The sequence below is a fragment of the Colius striatus genome, chromosome 5 (genome assembly GCF_028858725.1).
Source record: "Colius striatus isolate bColStr4 chromosome 5, bColStr4.1.hap1, whole genome shotgun sequence".
In the NCBI taxonomy this organism is placed as follows: domain Eukaryota; kingdom Metazoa; phylum Chordata; class Aves; order Coliiformes; family Coliidae; genus Colius; species Colius striatus.
The window spans coordinates 14,490,970-14,510,785 of NC_084763.1; the positions used below are offsets into that span (position 1 = coordinate 14,490,970).

A 19,816-nucleotide genomic window follows, 5' to 3' on the forward strand; every position below is an offset into this window, starting at 1 on the left:
TGTTATTCTGGGTGGACTGTCAAAAATCCCTGATGGGCTTAAATGCTCATTAAGGTTTTAACAACCCATTCCCTTGGCACTTGCATGAAACATCTGCACCGCTTAAAATCGCTGAAGTGTATTTTTTACTTGCCGTCTTTTATTACGAATGCAAAACTGTTCCAACAATAAACACTGTGCTTCAGGCAGCTCAGGAGGGTGTTTGATTCCACCGCTGACAGGAGACCCTGAAGAATGCAGGTCAGGCTTGTGTTGCAGCAGCACTCTGCAGTGTGTTTTGTTTACACTTTGCTACTCTCAAAGCTCCTCAGAGCAGATACTTTGGCTGATGTTTATGCAAGTGAACATATCCTGCCAAATGTGATCTGCAGGTGTGTCAGTGTCCCGATGCGTGTCCATCAAAGCCAGCCTGGTGAGCTGACACCCAGAGCTCTGCTGCTGTGCCCTGATGCTCTCCAGGGCCCCATGCCCCGTGGGACAGCTCTGCAGCTCTGCTCCAGGTTGGAAAGGTCCATCCTGTATGCACGGCAGAGCTCGCCCTGTGGTGTCACTCTAGGACATGCATTGCTACAGCAAAGCCTTCTGCAGGCATGGTGGGAAGTGACTCACCACATTCCATGCCTCTGTCCTGCCCTGAGTGCCATGCACAGACAAGTAAATGCTCCTTTTGTTTTAAGACCAACTTTTCACCATCAGGTGGCATCACCTAAGAAGCTGAATTATAATGCCAGTTTTGCCTGGAATGTGTACTAGTCCTGCCTCGTCCCCAAGCTCGTGGTGTGTTTGTTCTGCTGCAGCTAGAGCACTGCCCATTGTGTTGCCAAGTGGCCCTTTGATAAGCGTCCAGTTCTGCAATGGGATATGAAAAGTCATGATGTATATTTTACTCATTCCCCCACAAAGATCACAGAATGGTGGGGGTTGGAAGGGATCTCTAAAGGTCATCCAGTCCAACATCCTGCTAAAGCAGGTTTGCCTTCATAAGGTTGCACAGGAACATGTCCAGGTAGGTTTTGAAAACCTCCAGAGAAGGAGACTGCACATCTTCCCTGGGCAGCCTGTGCCAGGGCTCCCTCACCCCATCAGGAAAGAAGTTTTTCCTTGTGTTTAAACAGAACTTTCTGTGTTCCAGCTTTTGTCCATTACCCCTTGTTCTGTCACTGGACACTACAGAAAAAAGTGCTGCCCCTTCCTCTTGAAATGCATGTTTTAAATACTTCTAAGTGTTGATATGTGGACCTGCTTCTGCAGGGGGACTGGACTGGGTCATCTCTAAAGGTCCCTTGCAACCCTACCATTCTGTGATTCTGAGATTCCCCCCTCAGTCTCCTCCAGACTGAACAGCCCCAGTTCCCACAACCTTTCCTCATAAGGAAGTAGCTCCAGTCCCCTGATCATCTTGGTGGCCCTGTGCTGGACTCTCTCCAGCACTTCCCTGTCCCTCTTGAGCTGAGGAGCCCAGAACTGGACACAGGACTCCAGATGAGGCCTCACCAGGGCAGAGTAGAGGGGGAGCAGAACCTCCCTCAGCCTGCTGGCCACACTCTTCTTGATGCATCCCAGGATGCCATTGGCCTTCTTGGCCACAAGACCCCAAACCGATCTTCTGAACGAAAGGATAAAGGGGACAAAAAGATATTGTAACACGTATCTCAGAGCGCGTTGCTTGAGCTCAGCCGACTCCGTCCCGAGCTCGCCAGCCCAGCAGCTTTGCCGCAGGACGCGCTATGCTGTGCAGTCCCGTGTGACGGGCGCCAGAGCCAAAGCCGCGGGGAGGCGCCGGGGCTGCGGGCCGAGGCCGTGCCGGGCTCGGGCGGAGCGGCGGGTGCGGACGCGCGGGACGGGGCCGGCTGACGGCAGCGCGCGTGCTCGCGCCGGACAGCCCCGCCCCGCCCCGCGCCGCGCGTGCGCCGGGGACGCGCAGAGGCGCGCGGCAGCCGCGGGGGCGGGCGGGACAGGGGCTCCCGCGCACGCGCAGGGGCGGCCCGGGCCGATTTCCGGCCGCCGGCGGCGCGGCCCCTTCCTTTCTGCTCGCGGGCGGCCATCATGGTACGTGCGGCCGGGTGCCGGGGCCGCTGCGGCGCGGCGCCCCGGCCGCCTCCCGCGCCTCACCGCCCTCCCGCCGCGGCCGGGCGGCCGCGCTGGGGCGGCCGGGCGCCGAGGCGAAGGCGGCGGCCACCTGCCGTGTGCCGGGCTGGGGCCGGGGCTGCGGCCGGGCCGGGCCCCGCGTGTTGCGGCCTGGCGGGCGAGCGGGCGCGGGTCGGAGTGGGAGTCGGGGTTGGGAGGGCTTCACCCGGAGGCAGCACCGGGCACGGTGGGAGCCCCCAGCTCCGGGCTCGGCTCTGCCGCCCGTGGGGATCGCTGCCTCTGCCCGGCGCCTCTTTCGCCGCCTGCCCGCGGCCTCCGCCGGCAGAGTGCAGGGAGGAGCGTCACCGCGGGCCCTCTGCTCTAGCGAAGCGGGGTTTGGCCAGTTCATAGGTATGTCATACGTGCAAGCTGGCATAGGGTCATTTTGTCCCATTGGATAGCTCTACCTTCTCCCATTGAGGAGGGGAGGAGGTGAAGATATCGGGAGCAGTGAGCTGAGCCTGGGAAGAAAGGGGAGAGGGAGATCTTAAAGTGCTGGTGGTAATTTTCTTAGCATCCTACTCCATTTTTGCTTCTGTTCTGCTTCTTGGAGGCAGTAGAATAAACTACTCTTACGTTTCTCTCTGAGTACTGGAGTCTCTTTTGCCCAGAACCATAATTGACAGCGAGCCCTCCCTGCCCTTGTCTCAATCCACAACAACCTTGCTTTTTACCTCCCGTCTCACTGCGGCCTCTGCCACTGTAACCCATTCATGAACCTCATGCGGTTCAAAAGCTTGGGAAGCGATTTTAAAGGCTCTGGGAGCCTCAGACTGAGCAATGGCCTTAGGTATGTTTTTCCCTAACTCCTGCTGATTCTTTCTGCTCCCAGGTGTTCAAACGCTTCGTCGAGATTGGCAGAGTTGCCTTCATTTCCTTCGGGCCACATGCTGGCAAGCTGGTGGCCATTGTCGATGTTATTGACCAAAACAGGGTAAGCTCTGAGTGCTGTACCTTTATTTTTCCACCTTAACAGAAGAAAGGAAATTCTCTGTGAGTAGATTTTTCAAAGAAATAAGCAGTTGACAGAAAGATGACATTTAACACCTGTTGTTGAATTTGGAACTTTCAGTAGTGAGCCTTTTTTGCTGGCAAGTGATAGATTTGCCTCTGTGCTCTGTTTCCTAGGAGGAGAAGTGGGTAAGTGACATCAGTTGGAGTCTAAAACTTATGAATGCAGTGGCATTAATGTTGACCTGATGTAGGTGACCCTACTTCTGCATGGGAGTTGAACTCAATGATCTCTAAAGGTCCCTTGCCACCCCTACCACTCTGTGATTCTATGTCTAAAGCAAATATTTGGGCTAAGGGACTCGTTTTGTTTAATGTTCCTGAAAAAGGTTGAAGAAAAAAACATGAAGTATGTCATCTTAGTTTTGGGTGCTTTTGTTAGTCACTTTGGTTTCTTCTAAAGACAGAGCTGGAACTTTACAATTCTTTCTGTAAAGCTTCGGTTAGATATGCCAGACTTAATATTGTCTTGGGTTTTGTCTGTGTAACATTCAGTTCAATTTTTGTTGTCAAGATCTTGTTCATACATGATGAGGAAGTATGATAGGAAAACTACTACAAAACCCCTGTATTTGTTCTTTTTCAGGCACTAGTGGATGGCCCCTGCAGTGGTGTCAGAAGGCAGGCCATGCCCTTCAAGTGCATGCAGCTGACTGACTTTGTTCTCAAGTTCCCACACAGGTGAGTTGTAGACATTTTTTTTACCTGTATAAGAAACCATGCTGTCACTTGATGGCTGAATTATGTGATCTGATGCTTGCTAAATCTACAAAGTTCATCCAGCATTGTCAGTGGATTAACACACGTGCAAAGTGAAAATTTGTCAGACTGTCTCTATTGGTACAATGAAGTTTTCATTGCCAGTATTGGCTGCTGACTGCTGTTCAGGAGCAAAGGCAGTAGCATGCTGGCCTAGGCAACTTAAGGATGGGGTAGAAGGTGTAGGGGGAAGCAGTTGCAGTAAATGGTGTGCAGCTTTGCTTTTGCTACCATGAAGATCCCCCTCAGACACAAAATATATTCACTGCAGAACAACACTGGAGTTGTAGGAGGCTGATCTCAATCTGTTCTTTTTAGTTGCTGTGTGAGTTGCTGTAATGTAGAAGCAAAAACTACCTTTCTGATTCTGAAGCAATGTTAGGAATACACTCATCTGTCAGTCCTAGCAAGGCATTTATAGAGCATGTTAATTAGGCCACAGAGATGTGTGTGGTGTTGACCTGAAGTAACACAGAGGGGTGATCTTCCCTTGTATGAACTTCATGGGCTGACATTAAAGACAACTTGTTGCTTATAAAATAGGCTGGGAATATTAACTCTGTGCTTGTTCTTGTAATGCCAGTGCTCGTCAGAAGTGTGTGAGACTCGCCTGGGAGAAGGAAAACATAAATGAGAAGTGGGCAGCGACAAGGTGGGCGAAGAAGATTGAAGCCCGAGAGAAGGTAATGGTTGTACTGCTGCTTAGTAAAACAAGGTGCAGTCTAATAAACTGTATATGTTTTCAGCTGAGATTAAAGATAGACAAGGCATAGGTTTTTAAACGTTGCTGCCTGTCACCTTCAGCTTCTTGTGCCTTTAGCAGTAAATATGGTTCAGTTATTTCTGTCATCGCCTGTGGGAGCCTTGCACCATCACTTCCCAGTCAAGGCCTTAAACAGTGAACTAGTTGCTGATGGGAAGTGGGGAATTAATTCCTCGTTCTGCTTTGCTCATGTGCAAGGCTTTTGCTTTGCCTGTTAAACAGTCTTTATCTGAAGCCATGAGGTTTTTCACTATTCTCCCAGTTCTCTCCCCCATCCCACCAGCGGGGAGCAAGTGGCTCTGTGGGGCTGAGCTGCTGGCTGGGGTTAAACCAGAACAGCAGCTAAACATAATCTGGAGATGACAGGAGTTAATTGTGCAATGCTTTGAAACGTTTGAGTTGTATTACTTGCATGTGTATATACCAGAGCTTCATGATTGATTCTTTTCAAACAGAAAGCCAAAATGACTGACTTTGATCGCTACAAGGTTATGAAAGCAAAGAAGATGGTAAGTGTTTGAGTGTCACTTCTTTCTGGGGATAATCCTTGTAGCTGTCACTTCTAGGTCTCATGCAGTTGTTAGTAGCCTTTTATACCTGGCTTGGGTTATAGACTTGACATGAGGTGTCATGAATTTTTCCTATTGCTTTGGCTACCACTTCAGTACTTGATTAGATTTGAACCCACCTGATGTCTGTGTCAGTCCTCCACGTTGCAGCTGAGGAAGGAATTAGCTGCTGATGAAATCACACACTTGGTGGATTGCTGTTAGTATTTCATGTTGTAATTAAGTCATTACACAGGAGATCCTGGAGTGCCCAGGTTGCCAGCCAGAATGATGTTGCACACTTGGTAGATCAGATTTCAGTGCAGTTTATAACTTTGAATGTAATAGGTGGTAAATCTTTTGACTGTGTAATATAAATATAATAGGTTAGCAAAGGGCTACGATGAAAAGGGACAGAATCTGAAAGCTTGGAATTGAAATTCAGGCATATTGGAGCTGCTGCTGCTTTCATTCTAATGAATAGAAAACGTATGCCTTGTTTTACAGAGGAACAGAATCATCAAGCATGAAATGAAGAAGCTGGAGAAGATGGCTTCTAAAAAAGGCAAGAAGCCCAAGCTGGAGAAGGCGCCCAAGTCGGAGAAGGCACCGAAAGCAGAGAAGGCGCCAAAGCCAGAAAAGGCACAGAAGGCACAGAAATAAAATGAACTTCTGCTTATGTATGACTTTGTGTCCTTCTTCTGATTCTTTACAGTTAACAAATGATTAAACATGTGATTTGAATTGTAATCGTAAGCTCACTTTTGCTTCTAACCAAAAACTGTTGTGTGTCATTTACTGATGTGTTGGGTTCTGGCGTATCCCAGGAACAGGCAGAGCTGTTCTTGTCACGTTCTGTGACCATACAGACTGTGCTCAGTACTCACTGCCAGCTGAAATGTTTGCATACCCAGTTAATTGAAGTAGGTTGGATCCTGGATTTTAAAGCAATCTGCTGTTGAAATGGTTGGGAATGTGCAAGTAATTTTGTTCAGTCTTGAGTGTGACAGTGGAGAAATAATTACACTAATTTTGCTGAGTAAGTTAAGGTATAAACTGAAAGTAGGTGTTCTGGTTAGAACCTAAATCTGCCAGTGTTTGAAAGACTGACACATGGTGATTTAAATTCTTTAAATTATTTGATATTTTCTAAAAAACTTCCACCATTTTTTAGTAATGACCTGGAACACTTCAGGTATCTTAACATCTGGAACACTTCTGTTGTAGTGCCATGGCTGCCCTGTAAGTGCAATCATGGTAATCACAGAATCTCAAGGGCTGGAAGGGACCTCAAAAGATCATCTAGTCCAAGCCCCCTGCCAGAGCAGGACCACCTGGAGTAGGTCACACAGGAACTTGTCCAGGTGGGTTTTGAATGTCTCCAGAGGAGACTCCACAAGCCATCTGGAAAGTGACATAGTAACAAGATGAAAGTGGCTGACTTGTGTTTAAGCATACTTGTTTCTCAGAATGTTTAAAGTTGGGAGTTTGTCAAGATCTGAGCCTAAATGACAGATACTTAACTACGTGGCATATGATTCCTGCATTTTAATCAAGGCATTAAGTAAAAGGGGACATGACCTAAAAATTGATTCATTTGAAACACTCATATTGTTTTAGTCTTTGCACTATAAAGTAACGCTTACACATCTCCATGTCAGCATCCAGCTCCCTTTGTGTTTTGTTTCCTCCTGTGTAGGTTGTTGGCAGGGGAGGTAGCTTCATACTGAATGGTAAGTTGAAGCCTGAGATCTTTAGTAACAGAAGCAAATAATTTTTAGTCAAATATAAAATGGAAGAGGGAGAATGTGTTTTAAAAGAATTAAGGTTGTAAGAGCTTCAGCTATATTGTCTCACCTATATACCCATGAATTGTGAGATGGCTTTTACACAAATGTGTGCTTTTAAGGAGTTAAGTGGCTAGTGTTGCTTATTTCACACAAAGTTAGCCATCTGGCACCTTAAAACCATACAATGTTTTCTTGAGCTGTTCATGAACAAGGAAACAAAGAGTTCAAGCACATGGTTGATATGACCAGGAGTAACGACTAAGGAAAAAATACCAGAAATGATGCAAATTGGGATTAAAACTCATGTTCAGGCATCGAGATCTTGATTTTAAATTGGATTTTAAAGTGATTAAGTCCACCTACTCTGAAAGTTGAGAGTAACTTGAAAGGTGTATCAACCTGGAGGCTCTTTAAGGCAAAAGATTTCTTCCTGAGGTACGTTGGGGGTTTTTAATATCCTACTGTTAAGCTCAGTTATGTAAGACTGGAGAAAAATTGCCTGTAGAGAAAGCAGATGTGCCTTCAGTCTTAATGAGCTCACAAATGCTTTTTCTACATAATTTGCTCATTTTTTAAAGGTACTTTCTTCCAAAGAGTGACTTTGGCTGTGACTGCAGCAATTTATGTGGTGTCACACAGCTTACTGAGGGACGTGAAGTGTGCTGGGACTTGCCTGGCAGCTGGTGACTTCCCAAACAGGAACCTGCCAAGGGTATGAGGCTGCTGGCTGTGGGCTGGTTGTGTCTGCCCTGGCACTGCACCATGGAGAGAGAACCTTACGTGCCTTGGAAGAAGATTTAGTTCTGTAATCTGTGTCTGCCACCGAGGGCGTCTGTGACAATACTGGGGTTTCACACCTTGGAGGAAAGGAGGGAAGAAGTCTGCTTAGAAGATACCAGTGTTTGGTAGCTGTGGTGTGTTTCTGACAGCACGTTCCAGGTTAGCAGCAGCTGGTGCTCCTTTTACCAACCCGGGGAACCTCTCTGAAACCTGCAGCTCTGTGGCACTGGACATCCACCTTCCTACCAAACCGTGAGCATTGTGCCCCCTGTGCTGGCTTGTCCTTTTTTCCTGGCTATGGAGTTACAGCCAAGTGCAGTTTTGTTTCTGAAGGTTACCACACGATGGCAACATTAGCTCTTCACAAGGCTTTTCCTGAGGCTTTCCCAAACCAGGCAACTGCTGCCTTTCCCTGCCAGGAACTGCCTAACAAAGTGGATGGCACAATGACTAGAGAGTAATCAACGTGCTCATACAGTTCTTTATTTGCCCTTTATAATTGGCTAAGATCTATTTTTTGTGGACTCTGGATAAACTTCTTTAATTTGTGGAGCCCAGTGTAAAGCAATAAGATCTGCCATTTAGAAAAGGCTTAAGATGAAGTCCCAGTGTGTTTTGTTTTCTCAGTTTATTCAATGCAGAACGTGAAGGTGCCTTGCTTGGGCAGCAAGGGGAACACACCCCTTCCTGCTTTGCTCCAGATCAGCAAGTGTTGGCAAACCCAGTCCTAATCTGTGCTGCAAAGTCTGGGAGACATGAGCAATTCTAGAAGTAGGATTGGATCCCTTAGCATAATCTGTAGCTAGAAGGTGCAAAATTTGCTGTTACTGTGAACTGGCTGCAGTTTTGGGCTGAGTGACATGCTGTCATGCACATTTCTTCAGAAAAGACTATATTTTAAGTGCTTTTGATTCTTGTCTAAATGAGTCTGTTGCTGTGTTTGGCATCTGAATGTGATTCAGTTATATTTCTTTTGAAAGAGCCCTGAAAGAGGAATCTGGATTTACTGATCTTCCTGGTTTTCAAATTCTAGTATTCAGCCTATACTTCAGTTGAGGTTTGCTTGGTGACCATGACATTTTTTGTAATTACCTGAACTACCTCTGTGCCACTGGTGCTGACCATGAACTTGTGGCAATTTGGTCTTACTTCACCTTAAATGTTTCCAGTCTGGTATGTTTCTCTCTTCCCCCTCCCTCCCTATGTTGGTAAGGTGTCTCTGAATACTCCACCTGCCTGCCTTTCATCGAGGTAAAAAGGTGCTAATTTCTGTTCACAGCGTTATTGGTGTAGGAGTCACTACAGTTTACAAGCAAGAAGTGGCAAGTGACCCTGCTTCTGCAGGGGGTTGGACTAGATGATCTCTAAAGGTCCCTTCCAACCCCTGCCATTCTATGATTCTATGATCTCAGAGATAATTTTCTTTCATCTTCTTTAAATACAAACACCATTGCTTTTTCAAAGTATTTCACAGAATCATAGAATGGCAGGGGTTGGAAGGGACCTTTAGAGATCATCTAGTCCAACCCCCTGCAGAAGCAGGGTCACTTGGATCAGGTCGCATAGGAACATGTCCAGGCAGCTTTTGAAGACCCCCAAGGAAGGAGCCTCCACACCCTCCCTGGGCAGCCTGTGCCAGGGCTCCCTCACCTCAACAGGGAAATAGTTTTTTCTTATATTTAAGTGGAACTTTTTGTGTTCCAGCTGCATCCCATTACCCCTTGTCCTGTTGCTAGATACGATAGAAAAAAGGGATGTCCCAACCTCCTGACATCCACCCTTTAGATATTTATAAATGTTAATAAGATCTCCCCTCAATCTCCTCCAGACTAAACAGCCCCAGTTCCCACAGCCTTTCCTCATATGAAAGATGTTCCAGTCCCCTGATCATCTTGGTGGCCCTGCGCTGGACTCTCTCCAGCAGTTCCCTGTCCCTCTTGAGCTGAGGAGCCAGAACTGGACACAGGACTCCAGATGAGGCCTCACCAGGGCAGAGTAGAGGGGGAGCAGAACCTCCCTTGACCCGCTGGCCACACTCTTCTTGATGCATCCCAGGATGCCATTGGCCTTCTTGGCCATGAGGGCACATTGCTGGCTCATGTTTAGCTGATTATCAATCAAGACCCCCAGATCTCTCTCTGCAGAGCTGCTCTTCAGCAGTTCGACCCCCAGCCTGTCCTGGTGCCTGGGGTTGTTCCTTCCCAGATGCAGGATCAGCCAGAGCTTTACCTGAGGGGACACAGTGGGATGGTACAACATCTGAATATTTTTCCCAAGAACTCAGCAACTAAGACTTTTTCGAGGCACTGTTTGAACCTCCTATTTCCAAAAGCCACCAAACAAAAGGCAGGGCCATTGCTAGCTGTGTTACTCCAGTCAGATGCTATATAAATGTGATGCAAGGATAGGATGGGAAATAGGCTTGCAGGCTTTTCCTTCTTCCTTCTCTTCCTCTAAGGAGCCCCTGAATAAAGAGATGTTTGGTTTAGTTTTTTTTCAGCTGTTTAACTTTTATTTCTCCTACCTGTCTCATTCACATTGCACACGTGAGTCTTGGCTCATCCTGGAAGTCTCTGTGGATAATGAGAAAAAATCAGAGCGTTTATGGCATAATGAAGTAAATGAAGTCTGACTAGCTGAAAGTGGCATCATTTTTGCTCTGGTTGCTGAAAGCATTTGTCAGGGTCCAGGGGAAGCTGGCAAGCTGCCGCTGTTGTCGATGCGTGCAGATCCTCATCCCAGATGGGAGCAGGTTTCCTCTGCTCCCTGCCACTGAGACATGACCTTGGAAGGAAAGATGTTGAGTGGATAAGCCTGTCCTTTGCTGGCAGTGTCACAGATCTGCTTCAGTGGGAGGCAAGTGTCAGGACACAGGGGATAGAAACCAGGAGGTATGGGGGTGGTTGTGCTTCTCCAACTCATAGCTTCACGGGAAGTGGAGCATGGTCCCTGTCATGGCACACTGCTGTGGGCCTCTGACTCCCTGTGTTCTCCCTGGTCTTCCCTGCTCACTGGATGGTTTTGGGTTGCTTTTCAGAACACAAAGGTGTGCAAATGTCAGTTGTCAGGAATGACCACTTGCTTGTGCTGCACTAACCTTTCTCCTTGGCACTGAACTACACAGGACTTGCCCATCAGCCCTGTTGGGAGCATAAGCAGTGCTCTGCTGGGTCAGGCCAGTGGTCCATCTAAGCCCAGTCTGAGTCTCTGATGCTGCCAGTGGGAGATACTGTGCAGGGAGAGGATGTGAGTTTAGTGTCCCACCCCATTGCACTTTCCCAGCATCTACAATAGACCTCCTGTCTGTGAATTTGTTCAGCCTTTTGAGTCTGCTCACGCTACCTCCCTTCACAGTCTCATGTAACATATTCCAGCAACTCACAGCCACTGTTTAGGAAACTGCTACTAAGTGTTTTTAACCAATGAGCTGCTCTGAGGGCTAGGGAATATTTGAGACAGTAGCTCCTATCCAGCCCCATCATGCTGCATGGCAGACATCCCTGCCAGCTATAAGCTTGGAGATGAAGGTGAGACATTGTTGTTTCACAGAGTCCTCAGAAAGGATGTGAGTTATGGTGAGTTATTGAAAGAATAAGAAAAACCCACCTGATTAACAGGTGGCTCAGAGACTGGTGCCACCAACACAGCTTTGGGTTTTTTGACCATAGTGAAATTTTCATGATGCCAGATCTGGTGACAGATGGAGTTGATCTCTCTCAAAGCAGAAGGATCCTTGTGAATGAGTTAGTTGGGGCCATAGAAAGGGCTTTAAACTAATTTTGAAGGGGGAAGGGGATAAAACCAGGCCAACTAGAGTTGAGCCTAAGGGTGGCAAGCGGGTGCCTGGAGCGAATCCTACATAATCAACTTCCTTCTTGAAATGCCTCTATACCAATGCATGTGGCATGGGGAATAAACAGGAGGAGCTGTTCACGGGCAAGGGGTTATGATCTGGTGGCATGTCTCTGGTTCAGAGACATGGTGGGACAGCTCACGTGACTGGAATGTGGTCATGGAGGGCTATGCCCTTTTTAGGAAAGACAGGCCAACAGGATGAGGTGGTGGAGTTGCTCTTTGTGTGATATATAGTTGGTCTATATTCAAGGTTCACTTTTTCCAAACTCAACATCAGAGCATCCCAGCAGGTAGGAAATCAAGAAAGGGAGCCAAGACACCAACATGGTTAAACAGGGAACTGTTGGGCAAACTCAAGTGGAAGAAGAGAGTCATGGGAGAAAGGAATGAAAAGACTGTCATAAGAGGATGTAGGGAGACAACTAGAAAAGCTAAAGCCTTATTGGAGTTGTACCTTGCAAGTGAGGTCAAGGACAACAAAAAGGTCTTCTTCAAATATGTTTCAGGTAAAACTAACACTAGAGGCAATGTAGGCCCCTTGGTGACAGAGGGTACAGAGAAGGCAGAGTTACTGAATGCCGCCTTTGCCTCTGTCTATACTGCTGGAGACTGTCCTCCGGAGCCCCAGACTGCAGAGGAAGTCAGGTTAAAGGAGGAGTTTTGTTTGGCTGGTGAGGACTGGGTTAAGGATCAGCTGAGCAATCTGGATGTGCATAAATCCATGGGCCCTGACGGGATGCACCCACAGGCACTGAGGGAGCTGGAGGAAGTCACTGCTAAACCTCTCTCCATCATCTTCAGTAAGTCATGGAGAACAGGAGAGGTGCCTGAGGACTGGAGGAAAGCAAATGTCACTCCAGTCTTCAAAAAGGGCAAGAAGGAGGAGCCAAGTACCTACAGACCAGTCAGCCTCACCTCCATCCCTGGAAAGGTGATGGAATGACTGATCCTGGGTACTGTCTCCAGGCATTTAAAGGACAAGAGGGTCATTGGGAGCAGTCAACGTGGTTTTACCAAGGGGAAGTCATGTTTGACCAACCTTTTATGAAGATGTAACCATGTGGACAGATGGTGGCAGTGCAGTGGATGTGGTTTATCTTGATTTCAGTAAAGCATTTGTCACCATCTCCCACAGCATCCTGGCAGCAAAACTGAGAAAGTGTGGGCTGGAGATCAGGTAGTGAGGTGGATCGTGAACTGGTTGAAGGGAAGAAGGCAGAGAGTGGTGATTAGTGGGGCAGGGTGTAGTTGGAGGCCTGTATCTAGTGGAGTCCCTCAGGGGCCGGTGCTGGGACCAGTACTGTTCAATATATTCATTAATGACCTTGCTGAGGGAACAGAGGCACTGTCAGCAAGTTTGCTGATGATACTAAACTGGGGGGAGTGGCTGACACCCCAGCAGGCTGTGCTGCCATTCAACGAGACCTGGACAGGCTGGAGAGTTGGGTGGGGAGAAATCTAATGGAATTCAACAAGGGCAAGTGTAGAGTCTTGCATCTGGGAAAGAATCACCCCATGGACCAGTACAGACTGGGAAATGAGAGTAGTGTAGGGAAAGAGACCTGGGGGTGCTGGTGGGCAGCAGGATGAGCATGAGCCAGCAATGTGCCCTCTTGTCCAAGAAGGCCAATGGCATCCTAGGGTGGATTAGAAGGGTTATGTGCGTAGTAAGTTGAGAGAGGTTCTCCTCCCCCTCTACTCTGGCTTTGTGAGACCACATCTGGAATCTTGTGTCCAGTTCTGGACCCCTCAGTTCAAGAAGGACAGGGAGCTGCTGGAGAGAGTTCAGCACAGGGCCACCAAGATGATGGAGTGGAGCATCTCCCTTATGGTGAAATGCTGAGGCAACTGGGGCTCTTTAGCTTGGAGGAGACTGAGGGGTGGCCTCATTAATGTTTACAAATACGTAAAGGGTGGGTGTCAGGAGGATGGAGCCAGGCTGTTCTCAGTGATGGCCAATGACAGGACAAGGGGCAATGGGTACAAGCTGGAACATAAGAGGTTCCAAAGAAATAGAAGGAAAAACATCTTCACTGTGAGGGTGAGGGAGCACTGGAAAGGGCTGCCCAGATGGGTTGTGGAGTCTCCTTCTCTGGAGACATTCAAAACCCACCTGGATGAGTTCCTGTGTGACCTACTCTAGGTGGTCCTGCTCTGGCAAGGTGGTTGGACTAGATGAGCTTTTGAAGTCCCTTCCAATCCTTAAGATCCTGTGATTCTATGAGTCCTCATTCAATGTGCCTGGTATTTGAAAGGCCATCAGTGTCACAATTCAAGATCAACGTGGATAATTGTGTCATAGGCCAGTTATTCCAGTAAAAGACTAAAAAATATCCACCCTGCAAAGTGCAAAATGCTCTCTGTTATCCTATAGCAAATTTAGGTTGTGGGCAGAAGAAAGTCCTGATGCCATGTCAAGGGATGAGAGCACTCAGGGCCAGGCACTGACAACAGCTGTGGGTCACTGCTCAGGCAGGAAATTTGTTGTCCTTATGGTCCTTGGAATGGGACCTACAGCCTGGGGCACGACAATCTGACCTTTTTTTCTAGCCATCTGGGCCTTTTTTCTACCCAAAGCCTGTGAGACCACAGCTCCAAGGCTGTTGCTTTGTATCAGTAGGAGACAGGACAAATACTCCAAGCCTTCATGATTCTCCCTTTGCTATCCTACATTGCTCCATGGGGACGTGATGGGTTCCCAGCCCACTCTCTCTCTGGTTTGAAAGTTCCCAGAACTTAATTCCTCTGATGGTTGGAAACTTTCTAATTGTTGGCCTAAATTTATTCATGACCAATTTATAACCAGGAGGCTCCACTCCATGCTTCTGTAACTGCAGGGCTGTCAGAAAAGATTCATGAGCCCATATGTTGGTCAGGCCTTATTTTGAACAGCTACAATTCAAAGCTTTTGGATGAAATAGTGCCTGATTACCCATGTTAATGCATTCATTTTCTCCTGCCCTACCACCATGGTGATGGAGGACATTCCCTAATGCAAAGGTACATAAACAGCCAGTACAGTGTCTTTGTGGGCCCAACTCAAGCATGCAGCAACAACTCTTTCCAGGAAGAGAAACAGATTGATTCTTTTTTTCTCTCTCTCTTATTTTTGATGGGGGGAAATATTCTGAGCATCAGCTCATGTGCATTTTGTCTTTGTTTCTATCCGATCCCACAGGTTAGAGCTGGAGGTTTGCTGAGTTGCTTTGAGGGATATGGAGTTAGTTTAGCTTAATGTCCTGTGGGCTTGGGTACATGGATGCACCAGTAGCGAATCCAGGAGGACAGGTGTGGGAGTTGCACACAAAGGGTTAAAAGTGCCATTACCCACTTATCTCTTGTGCAGACCTGGGACGTTCAGGCCTGAGAGATCACCATGAGAAGCAGCCCAGGGAGGAAGCCTTGCAGAGCCGAGATGCTCCTTCTTTGGCTATAATTCATGGGATCAAGCAGAGAAACAGCTTCCAAACAGTTTCAGCAAAGCCACAGTGCCCACAGTGAGATAACTGCTTCATTAGCTGTGAAATGAATATTAAAGTTAACCCTTAAGTATGACAATGAGCAGAAAGTACACGCTAAACATTTATGACTGTTCCTCAACTCTCCACCCAAATCACATTAAATGTCACCCCAGGGAGGGGGCAGAGAAGTCTGGGGTATGAAAGTCCTCAGGGAGGGGGCAGAGAAGTCTGGAGTATGAAAGTCCTCAGGGAGGGGGCAGAGAAGTCTGGGGTATGAAAGTCCTCAGGGAGGGGGCAGAGAAGTCTGGGGTATGAAAGTCCCCAGGGAGGGGGCAGAGAAGTCTGGAGTATGAAAGCCCAGGGAGGGGGCAGAGAAGTCTGGGGTATGAAAGTCCCCAGGGAGGGGGCAGAGAAGTCTGGAGTATGAAAGTCCTCAGGGAGGGGGCAGAGAAGTCTGGAGTATAAAAGTCCCCAGGGAGAAGGAGATGGAGCTTTTTAGCTTTTCAGCATTTTGAGCATTTTTGCTCCACTTCTTCTCAAGTTGACTTAGAGAAAGATCCAGCAGGGAGAAAGAGACTGAAGGCCCAGATAAGGTAGCCATTGGGCTGTGCTCCTGTTCCTCCCCACAGGCAGGGACGCCTTCTTGGTAAGAACTGTGCTGTTTCACTCTGTGGTGAGGAATCCCCGGATAAGCACTGCTGACGTTTTATCATCCATTAGTGCCACTGCAGTAAGTGTATTAATCAATAGCAATCTTGAATCTCGTATATCTGTCACCTTGGTAAATCCTTATAAATCAGATTCTAACCCTTGACTTTGTGGAACTGCTTTTGATGAGCATCCCTGGGAGGGACTCTGACAGGCAAAGGTCAAACTCCCACCTTTCCCATGACACCAGGTTCTGCCTGCTCCTGTGCAGAGGTGGGAGGTGAGCATTCTGTCTCTGGAACGGCCTTGGAGAGAGCCACAGTGATGCTCGGTGTGGAGCCGGGGCACGCAGCACCCACCAAAGCACGCAGGTCCCAGGCCAGGATGGACACGGGCCGTGCCACGCTGTGCTGGCGCCTGGCACTCCTCTGCACACAGGCACACGCCTTTGCGGCCTGGCTCAGGGTCCTCTGAGGGCAGTTTTAAGGCACGCAGGAGCTGTGGACGGTGCAGGGAAACCTGCGAGGTGTGAAGAGTGTAAGGGTCGCCAGCTAACGGGCTTTCATGGCCAGACAGACTCGCTGCCTTCCTGAGGAGACCACGGCATCTGTGCTGGCAGGGCAGGGTTGGTGTCTCCAAGGCAACGGGCGCAGCGCCATATGCCGTTCTCACTTGCAAAAGCGTATCATTTAGAGGGACTGCTTTACATATTAGATGAGCAACTGTCTCAACAACAGATCTCACAATGAGATGCTGGTGCTAAAGCTTTTTTACACTGTGGGGTGGAATTGTTCTTCATCCAACACCCAGTATTTTTAAACAGTGATCAAGTTACACAGACACACGCATGCATTTATTTGCTAGGAAAGTTTGCAGGTGGTGCAGGATTAGGAGGATGGTAAATAATAAAGGAAGGTCTGAACCCCTTGATTTACACGGTCATGCTCCAAGAAAATGGTGTTTCTGATTCATCTGAGTCCTGGGGTTTGTATCTAGAAGGGAGAGGACTGGAAGGAAAAATAAGGCTTTAATTGAGAGAGCTTGGAGTTTCTGCCTCGGGAAGGAAGGAGTCTGGAGATGACAGAGGGGTCGAGGTGCAGGTAGAAACTCTGTTGAAATTCAAGTTGCTATAGCAGCTGCTGGGAGCAAGGGAAGGTGGGGGATGGGTGTCCTACGGGGCACCCATGTCGTGCAGCCCCAGCAAGTTCACAGTTTGACCCTCTCCCCTGACCTTGGGCTGCCATAACATGAGTGGGCTCTCAGTGACCGCCTGTTCTCACTGCTCTCTGGTGCAGGATGGAGGCTGACAGACCCTGGGTGGTGTGGGGTGACCAGAAAAGCTGCATTTTCTGACCCTGGGTGGTGTGGGGTGACCAGAAAAGCTGCATTTTCTGACCCTGGGTGGTGTGGAGTGACCAGAAAAGCTGCATTTTCTTGGGGGAGCGGGCTAGGAAATGGTCACTTCTCAGAAAATCTCTTAGGCACGGATGTGAGTGGTTAACAACTGCTTCTGGCTGAAGATGGGAGAGCTTTAAAAATAACCCTGAGAATTAAGATTAAAAGAAAACCTGATCTCCTTTGAATCATCACAGTTCACGTCCTGTGAAAACAGCGCTGCAGCCCGACAAGCGATGCAGAGTTTCTAACGTTTATCTAAAATACAGGCTGGAGGAATGAGTAACCACTTCTGAAGGACTTAATAACTCTTTGTCCCTTCCTCTATATACTTGCCTTTGAGTCATGATAGCAAGGAGGATACAATAGGTATTTGTGGGAGGCTAAATCCCGTGTGCCTGGGGAATGTGTGGTTCCTCTGCAGATGTTACTGTGTTCTCTGGCATCTTAAATGCTGCTTATAAAGGATTTCTCTACCTTCAGGATATGACCTCCTGCCTTTTCTCTTGAGTTAGACAAACGGTGACAAAAGCATCCCAGCAGCATTAATTTACTCTAATTATCAGATTGGGATGTTGGAACACTTCTTTGGCGTGTTCAGCGCGCTCCTGGGTGGGCTTATTTCCCTGTGAGCAATGAAGAAAACCTGAGAGGAACGAGTTTGTTCCCACACACAACACGTGGAAAGAAATCACCCATGTCCAGGATTTTTTCCTGCATTAGGGACTCAGAGCTTGTTCCCTTTAGGGACAGTGGCTGGGGAAGTGGGACGTGGGAATGCTTCGTGCTCAGAAACCAGATGCAAAACTCGATTTTGCAGCTCCTCTGTGTCTCAGACCCAGAGTGCTGAGCAGGAGCCCAGCTCTCACCCTGTTCTACTTAATTCTCACAGCCTCAATTTCCCATCTTTTTCACAGCTGCTGCAATGGGAAGCTTAAGTATCAGGAAGCTTCTTCCACATTAAAGTGTTGGGGCCCGTTACCAACAGATAGAAGAGACTGGGGGACAGGGAGGAAGACAAATCTGAAGGCTTTCTGAGGAGCTTGTTTGTAACCAGTGGTTGACAGGTAGTGATTTATCTGGGTAGGGTTTGGGTCTCAGAAATGTGTTCAAACTTACCATTATGTTGGCATATGTGGAAAGTTGTATTCATAGTCCTTCAAACCCATTAAAGCCTCACACTTTCCTAAAAGGGAGGAAAAAAACCCCTTCAACTTTACTTTCTCAGAGGCAGAATATTTTTCTGTTCCTTGTCAGGTCTTGAAATCTGTCCCCTCTAAGCTGCCTGTCATTAGCTGCCAAGGGAGAAATGAATGCAGGTCCACTGGGACAGAAAGGGAAAGGCAGACATATTTCTGGTAAAAAAATAGTTCTGGCAAAGAAATATTTCTGCTAAGTGCAAGGTGAGAGGGAGTGGGCTCAGATCCCCTCACTGCCTACATCACATGAGAGCTTCCTGGAGCAGGGACCGTTCCTTGTCCTGCAGAGGTGGCATCAGCCCATCAAAGGAGCGGCCTCAGCTAAAATCAAGGAAACCTCGGGGAAACCTGTGTGTCAGCAAGCACTCTCTGTTCCCAGCTGTAGGCATGGCTGTGAGAACATGAACAGAGGTGGTCAGGGGAGCAAAAAGAAAAACACAGAGAGAAGAAAAATGCTTTCCACTATTCAGCTAACCGCTGCTTGTCCAGAATGAAGCAGCAGCGATGCTGCTGATGGGCTCAGGGTTTGGGTACAACATAGACATGGCCCTATGGATTTAAGGAGACCTCCTGGGCCTCCTCAGAAAACAAAATACAGTCGGTTCTCAGGTCTTGCTGCATTTTTAATCTGATTTTTGCACTGTGAACATCATTAGAAAAACTTCTCTGGAGGAAGGAGGGGAGCAGAAATCAAGTTGAAGTTTCGAAACACCGACACTGGGGCGTTTGTTTCAAGGCTTTATCCTACCTGTTTGGCCACAGAGATCCCTTAAGCCTGCCTCCCACAGCAGCCACCCATCCACACCCGTGTCTGATGGCAAATTCCTCACGTGTCAGGTGTGCATTTTAAACTGCTCTTTGTAGGGAGGGCCTTTGCAGAGAGAGCAGCCCAGTGCTCCGCCTGTCAGTCGAGGCTTGTGCTGACAGGAATCCTCTCGACTGAATGCTGCATGTAAATGGAATTATTTCAAAACTGAGAAAGGGAGATGAAAGCAAATGCTTCCAAAACAAGGTGCCACCAAGGAATTGTGATGCAGAGAGTTCAGCCTTGGAGGCCCTGCAGATCCCTGTCTCCTCTGGCTCTCCGCTGCCACCTGCCCAACAGCTGCAGGCTCGGTCCGTCTCTACGCCAAGGCTCATAGTAGGTTATAGCTAATTACCTAATACATCTAATTATATTACACATATTATCAGTTGCCCCAGGGGACCAGCCTCAAGTTGAATATTGTAACCCATCCAACACTGCAGTGCCCAGGACAGCCTGGGGTCAGTGAGCCATAACCCTTTTTGCCACTCAGGGGTGGCATGGAGTGGTTGTGCTAAAGCCAAAATCAAGCTTGCTGCTTTTGTGGGTAACCTTCAACTTGCTTCTTTCCTTAATCATAATTTTGTGTAGCAGGGAAAGGTGTTGGGAGAGGTACCTTACTAGCTGCAGGCTGCAGTTGTTGCTTATGCTGATCACACGAAATGTCACTGCAGG

The 19,816-nt window shown here is 48.0% G+C and overlaps 1 protein-coding gene across 1 annotated transcript; it reads left to right on the forward strand.

Moving 5' to 3' along the window:
* Nucleotides 1-1,948: 1,948 nt before the first annotated feature.
* On the forward strand, nt 1,949-5,891 carry RPL14 (ribosomal protein L14). The gene is made up of 6 exons (XM_061996539.1): nt 1,949-2,049; nt 2,960-3,061; nt 3,725-3,819; nt 4,481-4,580; nt 5,116-5,169; nt 5,716-5,891. The coding sequence occupies exons 1-6, from the start codon at nt 2,047-2,049 to the stop codon at nt 5,869-5,871; spliced, it is 510 nt and encodes a 169-aa protein (XP_061852523.1). The 5' UTR covers nt 1,949-2,046; the 3' UTR covers nt 5,872-5,891.
* Nucleotides 5,892-19,816: the final 13,925 nt, after the last annotated feature.